The 12,200-nt window shown below is 38.6% G+C and overlaps 1 protein-coding gene across 5 annotated transcripts in view; it reads left to right on the top strand.

Annotated features, from left to right (window-relative positions):
- LOC134790650 (tensin-1) overlaps nt 1-10,535 on the top strand; it is a 127,563-nt gene extending 117,028 nt beyond the window's left edge. For all 5 annotated transcript variants that reach the window (XM_063761515.1, XM_063761514.1, XM_063761516.1 and 2 more), the window contains 10 exons: nt 1,826-2,116; nt 2,470-2,598; nt 2,892-3,021; nt 5,404-5,546; nt 5,895-6,067; nt 6,367-6,616; nt 6,857-7,013; nt 7,248-7,420; nt 8,069-8,183; nt 8,690-10,535. In XM_063761515.1, the coding sequence (XP_063617585.1) occupies nt 1,826-2,116; nt 2,470-2,598; nt 2,892-3,021; nt 5,404-5,546; nt 5,895-6,067; nt 6,367-6,616; nt 6,857-7,013; nt 7,248-7,420; nt 8,069-8,183; nt 8,690-8,728 (1,600 nt within the window). In that variant the 3' untranslated portion in view covers nt 8,729-10,535. The remainder of the gene's footprint in view (nt 1-1,825; nt 2,117-2,469; nt 2,599-2,891; nt 3,022-5,403; nt 5,547-5,894; nt 6,068-6,366; nt 6,617-6,856; nt 7,014-7,247; nt 7,421-8,068; nt 8,184-8,689) is intronic.
- The last annotated feature ends 1,665 nt before the right edge of the window (nt 10,536-12,200 follow it).

Genomic DNA, 12,200 nt, shown 5'->3' with positions numbered 1-12,200 from the left:
CCTACGCGATTTGAAGATCTTGTTACTCGAAGCGTACCTAATGCATATAGTGTCAGTGTTTTTTTTATGTTTTACCTTATATTATTTAATTATATACCTAATGATAAAGGTATATTGAAAGCAGTTGAATTTTAAAAGGCGGAAATAAGGGGGCGGAAATCGCGACACCGATTACAACTTTGTTCTTTTTGGTGCAGAGACCCTCGGTCCATGGGGCCCTCAGAGCTTGTTTGCAGATTTGGCCAAACGGCTGGTTTTGGACAATGGAGCTGGCAGCTTCCTCTTTCAACAAATAAGCGTTGCGATTCAGCGAGGAAATGCTGCCGTATCTTTGGCACTATATGCCCCAGGGGCCCTCTTTAGATATAGATTATTAATTTTTAATTACTTTAAGTTTGTATTGTACCTATGTTTACATTTTATTCATTTATATTATAATGCAGTTATAACTATTAGATTTGACTTGACATTTGTAAGAAGATATCTACGTCGAGTACGTCGTATTTTAATATCCGGAAGGTTGAACGTGAATTAAGTTAAGTGACGGGTGTGGGCCGCCGGCGCAGCCGTTCCGCAACATTACGCGCCACATGCGCTCCGACAAACTGCTTATTGCGAATTATTTATGTGGCGCCTACTGACTGATCACTTTAGACAAACAGCGTCCTGCAGGGCCCTTTCTTAGAAAGTCTATTTGCTGACAATTTATAAACCGACACTAGCAAACATCTTTCGCAACTCCCACGCATAAGGTTACTAAAGCCTTAATCAAAGCTATGAGAAACATATACGTTGCTTAACATAATGCACTAAATCAGTTAGGTATGCCATACATGTGCCGACTTATGAGAGCCGAGTCGGTCGGCTCGTAGAAATTGATTTGGAGCGATGGCGTGTGATTGCGTCGCCGCCATCGCGACCCGAACAACTTGCTATTTCGAGATAAACGTCGCCATAAACGGGCGCCTGTCGACCGAGCCACGACCAGGCCGGTTAATCCCATCTCTTTCCAAACACACACGCCTCATATAAACCACTATAATTGTGACCTGAAGAACTGTAACTATAATGCGTAATCATAGATCAATGCACACTTGTGCTGGTCAACCTCATGCAATTGCTCTGTAATTAATGGGAATATACTTCCAGCACCCGGTGGTATCGGTACCTCCCATACATAGCGCGTGCCTATATTGAAATAAGTGCCGTTTCTTAACTGATCTACGCTGTTCCTGTTCAGCAATCGCGAGAAAATGGGTTTATATTCAGTTAATTACTAAATTGTGGATACCTGTGGTAGCGTAGATAAATTGTTTACAACATAATACTTAACGCTTGGTGTTATAATGAACAACTTACGTTGTGCTTTATGATGTGGGATATCCTCACCACCCACTATCGCATACTTACATACCTATACAGAAAAATATCCGTATCTTCACCATATATGAATCGAAGCCATCGTCAATGGTCCTACGCAAAAAAAAATACTTCAAGATGTTATTAGGTATGTGCCAGCTGTACAAATACAACCTTAAACCTACTTAACTAAAACTCATTTATTGTATAATACGAGTAAGTGTTATAAAATGGATACAAAACTAAACTACAACTAAAAACTTAAGCTAAAAAATTAATAATACCTATCAACATTTTGCGCCCTTGGTAAGGTGCCCATCACGCAGGCATTTTTTAGCTTAAACCTACTTGTTTACCATGTATGCATAGATCGTTAGTTTAGTAGTTAGATGACAAACACATACCGACTAATATTCAAATAAGTAGCTAAGGAAGGTTCCATTAAGTATGCCTAATGTTGTTTTAGGTGGTTGAACGGGAACGCGGAATGGATCGACCGACCTCCAAGTAACACTCGCAAGGCGATTGAAGAAAATGGGACGTGGCGATCAGCAAGCACGTTGGGATGGCACGAAAGTTCAAGGGCGAGGGAACCGCGAAGGTCAGAGAGTGCCTTGGAAGGCAGCACGGGCCTTACGTGGTTGCAGCGGCAACAGCAGAAACTTCGAGAAAGGAAAGAAGCCAGGGAGAGAGTCCAGCGGTTACCTCTTGAATGGGATGCCACTTCCAGACATGTTCGCCGCTCTGCTAGCCACCGGTAAAAATTATAGAAACAGACAATCAGGTTACAAAACAGGCTAAAAGCCACTCATGTAAAGCCAAAAAAAAATGCTGTTAGTGCTAGTAGTAGTAGTAGTTAGTAGTGGGTGACATAGGAACTAATTGAATTAAAATTTCTGAAACTTCTGCATATTCAAATGAAGACGCAATAAAATTCGCATCAATTAGAGTTGTAACTAACATATAGATACACATCGAGGCCTATCTCATTTCAATATTAAGTGGAAAATTGGTAGATTTTAACCCTAATGATATTTTTTTAAACATTGCTTTAGGTTAGTTTGTTATAGGTAGATATTGTTGTTGTTTATAAAAAATAACTATTTTCAGAATGGACGGGTACACTAGCGACACAACAGCATTTGCCGACGACGATGACGACTTCAGTGTTCCCTTACACGTCAATACGTTACGAACTCCACTTAGGAACGATAGTATCAGTCCTCAAGCACCTGACAGGTAATCGAGATATTATGTCAGTTAATATACCAAGTCTTTTTCTAGTTCCAATTTTCTACGAATAAAGAACAACTTAGCTATGTTACAAATTATTGCATTTGTATTGTATGAGAAACATACCTACTTAGTTAAAGTTAATGTTGAGGTAAGTGTAGGTAATAAAAAAAATACAGTCACTCAATTGACTTCACCTTTAAGTACCTAATTTTGAATGCCACTTTAACAATGCCGCTCAGAAACGACTTTTCTGAAAGCTGTTTTGGTATTAACTTATACCTACTATGTTTTTGCAGAACCTCATCTAGAAAATTCATGTTCGAAAAGATGACGATGCGCGAGTGGAGTGGCAGCACCACGCCCATCACGTCTACCACCGCGCCTGGTCTTCTGTCGCTAGCGGAGCCGCCCACCAATGACACTATCGTAAGCTATTGTCACTTTTTTACTGTGGATAATTAGGTCATACGCACCCAGTAAAACAAAATTTGCCTCCTTTGTCCTCGAAAGTAAATCTAAGAAAAGTGGGTAAGATCTATGTTTTATTTTCAGTTGTAGCTTAGGCATTACCTAAAGCCAATCACTAAAATTTTAGACATTATTTTGTAACAAAGATTGTAGCGAAAGCGAAAGTTATGAAAGTGAAGAAAGCGAGAGGTGTGTCAGGATGGTAGCAAGTGAAAATCCGTGGTCTCTGCTTACCCCTCCGGGAAATAGGCGTGATTATATCTATGTATCTAAGTTGTCCCTTGACGCCCTCAACTAGCGCTCTTGCAAATCCTGGTGGGTTGTAGCTTGTAGGAGGCATACCCACGCTGCGTTTTCCGATAAAACATTCAAGGTAGTTTCCTGTAGACAAGTATAACTAAGGTAAACGGCCCCAAGTTCGTATTAGTACGTTATTTCGTTAGTTTTGTTTCTGGCGCAAATAATAAGGAATTCAATTATTTTTTATTCAAATTATACATATGAAAAAAATCTGTATTATTTAATCTCTTCAATAAAATAATAACCAATATTTTAGTAATTAAACTGAGAATAATACGACGGTCGAAACTGTCAGACGGCCGCGAACAGCTGTGTTGTATGCGTGCACTTTTTTTAGGCGTAAGGTGCGCGCTCTCACTTGTTAAGCTTATAGGAAGGAAAAGCTAAGCCCATTCGAATAAAAGTTTTTGGGAGTGTTTCTATGGGTTCCTTAGTAATTGATTTGACAAGAAAAAAGATTGAATATATGCATAGAAATAACTTAAAATTGCAATAAATCGACTCACGAAATAGCGGTCATTTTATTTTTCGTGTGTCTCCTATTTCGTGCCACTAACGAATCAAGGATTTTCTAGATACATTTTGAGTGCTTGTTTTTAAATATAACAACGAAGATAATTAAAAAAACAAATTAGTAAACAATTAATGTATTTCATGAAGATTCGTATGAGCGAAATTCGGTATATGTTTTTTTCACTAGAATTCTCATAAAACGAGTTTGAATGTGACCCGAGTTAAAAATTTTAAGGTATATTCCACGTATATTCTCATATTAACTACTAGCACAATTTTATTTATTATTCAATTTATTTGATTTATTTTTGTGTATGTTTATATTTAACGTATAAGATAGTAAATTATTTTTTGTAAATATTTTTTATTTTTTATATTTTTTTTATTTATTTTTTATTTTTTTTATTTAAATAGTTTGGCTCTTAATCACGTATTAAAGTACCCATATGGTTTACAAAGTCTTAATTCAACCATTAAAGACGACGAGTACAAAATACTTTAAGCTAGCTCTCAATTTAACATTTTTTTAAATATTATTTTTAATTTGACCATACAATTATTCGTAAGTAGGTAAGACCGTTAAATATAAATGATTATCAGCAAATTATCACCAATTACTCTAAGAAAACTTTATGCCGAAACAGGGGACACGAATTCACGAACTTAGGAGCTGACCTAAATTTGTATCACGAAATGGGAGCCAAATAAGAGGTTCACGACAAAATTCATATAATAGAAAGTTTCAACTAAAACCCTACAGTTTATACATTAAATTATTAACAAAGAACTAATATAACTTATTCAAAAGCTTTCAAGGTAATGATATGCTTAGTAATATTTTAAAAAATATACAAACTCTCAACTCACTCTCAAGAGCCTTAACCTGCCGAAACAGGGGCCCTTTACCTTACTTATATCACAGCAGGTAGGTAATCGTGCAATAAATTCAGGAAAATACACGGACAACATAGGCGAAAAATAACCTTTACTTACATTACTTCATATTCCTAATAGAAGGCGATTTGAATACTGAATCTAGTAACGTAGTGACGTAATGAGATGTGTTTTTATTTTATGTAGCAAATTGTTTTGTCGTTCCATAAATTATTATTAGTTTACTAATTAGGAATTATATTGACGCAATAAATAGTAGTTTGTGTTACAAATTGATTTGAATTAGGTACATTGAATCCTGAATGAAGCGATGGATCCTGAGCGTAACGAGGGATTCAAGTGTTAACGCCCAAGACGAAATAATTTTGATACCGTGTGACACATACTGCTTTTCACATCAACTATGAGGAAAATAAAAAAATCTTAGCGTTCACACAAATTATTATGTTTCTAAATATTATACAAACTAAAAAAAGAATGCAAAGAATAACAAAAACAGTGTCCTAGAACAGAAAAGTGTCACTTTGATCCCCCCTAGCAGGGAGGAAAAGTGCCACTTTGATCCTCCTAGCGGGGAAGAAAAAGCCCTTTTCCGAATAGGTGATGTGAAAAGCATTATTTCTGTATATCTAGATTCGGGAGCGGGCCGAAAGCTGGTCGAGGTCGGAGTCCCGCGCGGGCACGCCGCTGTTCCCCACGCACCCGCGCACGCCCTACCCGCCCACGCCCACGCCCTCGCTCAGCGCGCGCCCGCCGCGCTCGCCGCCCGTCACCAGGTACCCGCATCTCAATTTTCGTTACTGTCTTTGTATCTTCGAGGTCTATACATTTGTTTAGCTATAGGCTATAGGTCATCGTTAGCTTACCATAATGTACTAAAAGATACCAATGACCAGTGGCGTAGCAGCCCCTCGCCCACGGCCTCGCACTTAAGGTCACCCCGCGGGGGCCAACCTTTTTTATTACCTTGGGAAATATAATTGAAAAAAAAAAAGATGCGACTTCCCCCATGGGTAGATAAGTTCATGCTACGCCCCTGCCCAACACACAAGTGTAATCCTAATTTCCCTTATTTTTGGGCCATAATAAATTAATAACTAATTCCCATAATGTCCATGTTACAGAAAAGAGCGCGAAAGCAGCCCCGAATCGGAGTATCGGATCTACAACGGCAGTTGCGGGTCGCGGCGCTCGAGCGCGGGCGGGTCGGAGCCGCAGCACGTGGCGCCCGACCGCGAGCGCTTCGCCAGGGACACCAGCCACTTCTGGTACAAGCCCAACATCTCCCGGGACGACGGTGAGTGTAAATGTGCTGCTCTTACGGTGCAATTAAATAAATTTATGTGGTTGGCCGAAATTAGCCCCTCACATAAAGAGCTTCAACGACATATATGAGTCATTTTCGGCTCGAATGACCATATACCAGGAACCTACAATTTTGTCCCATGCTTTCGAAATGTCGTATAAGTATAGGAAAGTATCTATTTATGTATATTCTTAAGTTACGATTTTAACATTTAATAATTAAAGACCGTGTATGCTGCATCGGGGCCTTTCTGTAGTACCTACTAATAATTATAATTATGTTACGAACAGCGGTAGCAGCGCTGCAGCACCTCGAAGAGGGCTCGTTCATCGTGCGCGACTCGAACTCGTTCCCGGGCGCGTTCGGGCTGGCGGTGCGCTCGGGCGGCGGCGTGCGCCACTTCCTCGTGGAGCCGGCGGCGCGCGGCGTGCGCCTGCGCGGCTGCCCCGACGAGCCCGTGTTCGGCTCGCTGTCCGCGCTCGTCTACCAGCACACCGTCACGCCGCTCGCGCTGCCCGTGCCGCTGCGGCTGCCCGACAGGTTACTTGCTACAATGCTACACTATTAAACGATACGTCGTTGAGTTACTAAAGGCACAGAGTTAAATAAAAAACAATTAGCAAGTTATCGGTTCCGACACCGACAATTTCTCAATCGATTCATTTTCTTTGCTACTGTAATGCAAGAAATATGTTCCGTTTAATTCAATTTATAATACTACGAAACATATCTAGGCATTTAAGCTTATTATTTCTTTATTCTAAACATGAACATGTTTAGGGATCCATGGAGCGGCGGCACCGCGAACGCGGCGGCTCGGGCCCTACTAGCAACAGGGGCGGCGTGCCACGTGCTGCTGCTCGGCTCCGAGAACACCGAGGCGCTGACCGGCCCCGCCGCCGTCAAGCGAGCCGTCACCAACATTATACTGAAGAAGGTGGGTGCCATTTTCTTTACTAGGTACTGTTTTAGCTTGAGATCCGATACAGCGGCTGCATCGCAAATTAGTACCAGTAACTAGTCTAATAAGCTTCCATACGAATGCGAAAAGTTATCATGGTGGTCGACCAGCCAATTTGTAGCAGCTTACCTACTTGCATAACGTGAAAGGCATACAAAATGTACACCCTGAAGTCAACACATTAACCCTTAACTTATTTGTATTATTCAGGGAGGAGCGCACGTGGTACACTTCAAGGTGTTCGGCGGCGGCATCACGTTAACCGACTCGGCGCGGAAACTGTTCTTCAGGCGGCATTATCCCGCCGCCAACGTGTCGTATGCCGGCCTGGACCCGGACGAGCGACGGTACGCACACGTCGACAACGGCACCAAGAATGAAAAGTGAGCTTTATTTTTATACCTGCCTATTTAACAAGGGTTTGAACATCTATAATAGTAGTTTACGCAACTGATACATAACAAGAGTCCTCAAAACACGGGTGTGGTTTTATGAAACTCACTTCGCTCGTTTCATAAAAGGATCACACAAGTGTTTAGGCCTAGTTATGTCAGTTATATATAATACTTTTTCTACGACAGCGAAATCACATCATTTTAAAATTTCAATGGTGGCAGGATACGCATCATATACCACTTTGGCGTAAAGTTGTATGAAAATCCTAAACGACACAGGACTTTAAACTGTAATAGAATAATACATATATTATATCGTGAAGTATACCCCTTCAATATTTCACTTGCCAATCAATTAATTGATAGATTGCAATGTCGGAGTAGAAAAATTTAATTGTATAACCTCAAAAGTACCTATGTAGTAGTAACTTTTTTCAAGTTTTTTCCTGCAAAATTAAATCTGAGTAACTATGCACTGAATTATAGTGTCGTTTACATATTATTGTACCACAATATTAGATATCATAGGAACCCTAGCATTTTAGAAAAAGAAAGTTAATTACCACTACTTTTGAAGTTAGAAAAATTCTAATCTTTAAAAAAACGGGCTAGTAACTTGTCACTATACCTCTGCAGACGCATATTTGCGTTCGTGGCGCGCGCAGCGACGGGCTCCGACAACCAGTGCCACGTGTTCGCCGAGCTGGAGCCCGAGCAGCCCGCCACCGCCATCGTCAACTTCGTCAACAAGGTACCTAACGTCATACTAGTTTACTACAAGTTTTACATACTCATGCCAAGATCGGCATAACAGACACCTAGCAAGGTTCAAGACGTAACCGACGCGTTGAAAGTTGAAAATCCAGGATTGGGTGGGGCTTGAACCCAATGTGGGTAGGTTTAGGTAGGGATCCTAAAGGGACTCAGATGCTTTTGGGGTTGGGCTTGGTCTTATTATGTACAGGCTGACCCAAAAAAATTGTCAAAGAATTCTTAGGAATATTTTTCTTACTTACCTACACATCCTTTACAAAATGTAATTAAAAATTGAAACTACAATAATTTTACTAAAGTAAAACGTATTATCTATAAAAAAATTCTCCTTTAGCTTTGATACACAAATGCTAACGTTTGAAGTTATCAACAATATGCCGCTGTAAAAAAAATGTTAACGTATTTTCGGGCTACTATTACCTATTATGAGTTAACTAGAGCTACTATTATTTTAGTAACCAGTGTAATATGTTTATTTTACAGGCATTACTCGGAAACTCGCAGAAAAAGGACATAATTTAACGGCCTCTATCATCAACTGACGAGTCTAAGTAATGGAATACTCATTGACGTTTTATGCACTAACAGTGATCTACTAAACCCAAGCTATTTTGTGGCAACACATACAGAGTGAATAATCTAAATGGACCAATATTTGGATGTTTCACTCTGTAAAGTTGGGGAGCATTATTATCCGTGTAAACACTGATTATATTAACTACATTTGTGAGATGTTTCACAAATTGAACTTGGTCACTATGAACTAATTCATTTACTAGTATATAAATGAACTCATTTCAAAGATTTTATTTTTAATACGCTTCGTATTCACCAAGTACAATTAACCAACCCTTTCGTTAGTTTTAAGCTAAATTAATATAAATGTTATATTAATACTGTAGCATAGAGAAGAAACTAACTAGTCTCATATATTAATTTAATATATAATGTAGTGATATCGAGCGTGCCTATATAATGTTTAAAACGTCTACATTGTCAATGTGTAATTATGAGTTAAGGATAAGAGTCCATAATTTGATAAAAAAAGTAATGCAAATTTGTCATCTATCTGTTGCTCCATTTGCCATGAAATTAAATGTTCTAAATATAACACATAACATATTTAGTATCTAAGTATATATCAAATTATTGAGATATTATAACGAAAAAGCATAATGCTTAATGGGCATAATCAGAATCATATTAATTTCTGCGCTAGATATATGTATAGTTTAATAAAAATGCGTACGCATAGTTTAACTCAAACAAACTCTTAAACGTCTCTATTGCTATTACTATTATATTACAAATACCTAATACAGACCCTGTAATGACACATCAAGTTAGTCTTTATATTAAATATACCTATGTACTTATGTTAAGCATTATTGTTTTTGTTATGTGTTGTTGAATTAGGACAGTTAATTTTATGCGTTTTAATGTAGACCCGATGATATGTTATGACATAAATTTCAATCAATTAATTACATGAAATTATATTTGTTATGCGCTTTCAATGGATATTTTGAAATGCGGGTAATGAGAGAAGAGAGTGTATAAATAGAAAATAAATAAATGCGATAGAACAATAATTCTAATCAATAATGGAAGTCTTTCGTAGTGTAGTGGCTAACTTGTGAACCTACAAATGTAATGACTACATACATGAGAGTTTAGTAATCATACAACGAATAATATGAGTACAAGAATGCTTAAAACGACTCAATATATAATTATATAAAAAATAACCTGTAAAAATGTTAATTTAAGATGAATACATAGGTAGGTACATTTCAAATATTACAGCTTTGAAAATCCAAAATAAAAACATTTAATAGTTATTAGCACAGTAATTACAAAAAACCCTAAAGTAATTGGTACAAATTATTTAATAATTTGTCTATAACATGACTACAAACTATAAAAACCATAGTCGCAATTCGTCAGTAGTAGTAGCCAAGTACAACATATATCTAAGATGGGTGCAATCTTTAGTTGACATATTGCATATTAATTTATTATTAAAGAGTACTATTATGTAGAGTCGACGTCAAAGATATGCTTACACTTTTGTACCTTACTCCTTTGTAATAAGGCGAAAAATGTAAACATATCTTTGACGTCAACTGTACCGTATTATACAACCTGTAATCAATATTTGACGCCATAGATATGCCTTATAAGAGTACACCAGTGATCTAAATAAGAATTAATTTTAATTCTTTAATGATATCCAGTTAAGATATTAATGTTAAATGTAAGACGTTTATTGTAATAAATAACTGTTGTAAAATGTATTTATTGGTTATAATACATTATTTGAAATAAACCGCCGTTTATTTTTACCTTAGAAATAACTACAACATCATTGGTGGTAAACTCTAGTTTAATTACAATTAAATATTCTACACTTCCACATTTTGAACATGAAATATCGTACCAGCCATAGATATTTCATATCAGATTCAATCATTTATTGACATCGTAATCGACATAGCAGTATTCAAATTTAAAAATTCGATCTGTGCCTGTATATGTACGTGAGGCGTTGTCGACGCAAGGGTCATTCGTCGGAGCGGCCATATCGCAGGTGCCCGTAGTCGTCGAATAAGTCGCCGCTGCGCTCGGAGCGCACGGCGTACTCTCTGTACAATCTCGGTCGAAACTCCTCCTCTTCATCTATTGCGTGCTCGCGCCCATTTTTGCCGTCGCAGCACGTCGGGAGCGTCGTCAGACCAACGCTCAACCCCAGCGCTACCAGCGTGGCGAGCTGCATTTTAAATGTCTAGAAGTTCAGGAAATCAGTGTTATTTACTGCATACCTACTGTCGACACACGACTCACAAGCAAGTAGGCAGGGAGTCAAAATAACCCTCGTAATCAAACACAACCGACAACGGTGCCATGACGAACGACTACAAACGGCTGTAGGTCTGTCTGTACCTGTGCAGAGCACTATACCTACGGCTAACCTCGTACCTTTCAGAAATATCCGCGAGCGGCCGAGATGCTCAATAATATCTGTGTTTAGATATTTCGGAGCACCTTAAACGCTATGATATATCTGATGGCGACTGTACTTCACATACATATGTACCCACCTAGCTGCTGCTAGCTTGCTGACTGTACTCACCTAGTACAGTAAAGTGTAAAAATATATGGCTGCACACATCATATTTTATAATTAATGTCATTAACGGGTCTAACGCGATTTTTCATTATTTCACCGATTTTCCGACGTTTCAGTCAGGTTGCACTAGCTGTGGTCATGGAAGACTGACGTCCCAGCAAAATGTCAACGGAGATATTGGTTAAACTACCGAGTACCTACCCGATATTAGTTTATATAAATGTTCGGGGTAGACAAATAAATGGATCTACCCGTTTTTTACACACCATATGGCAGTGAATAAAGAAGTATGGGATAGATTTTTGAGTAAGTTATATGCACCCATATTTTTACACTAGACTGTACAAGAGAGAAGTTTATGGCTAAAGTGCTCCACACTAAATATCGTACCTTAAAGTTTCGTACTATCTAATCCCTGCCACAGTACATTTGAAATTCAATTCAGAGTGTGCCTTAGAATCACTCAATCAATTTTCTTTACAGTAGTATAGCTACACTCTGGAACTGTCGCCTGCGGTATTTCCGGGCCGATACGACCTTTAAACCTTCAAGAAAAGAGGATAGGTACTCCCATCTGAAAGGCCGGCAACGCACTTACACTTTGAAATGACAACAGAAGGAAAAAATACGCGCACGTACGCGCGTACTTACAAACTTTTAAATTATTGCTTTGAAAAAATATTGGTCAAAGGGTCAACTGATCATATTCAAAATATTTTTTATGGAAATTCATTAAGCTTTATTTAAGTTTTTTATTAGGGTTCCGTACCCAAAGGGTAAAACGGGACCCTATTACTAAGACTTCACTGTCCGTCCGTCCGTCCGTCCGTCCGTCCGTCCGTCCGTCCGTCCGTCCGTCCGTCC

Source organism: Cydia splendana, chromosome 5 (assembly GCF_910591565.1).
Source record: "Cydia splendana chromosome 5, ilCydSple1.2, whole genome shotgun sequence".
NCBI lineage: Eukaryota > Metazoa > Arthropoda > Insecta > Lepidoptera > Tortricidae > Cydia > Cydia splendana.
Note: the sequence above shows the minus strand (reverse complement) of the source record. Positions and strands in the feature narration are given on the sequence as shown.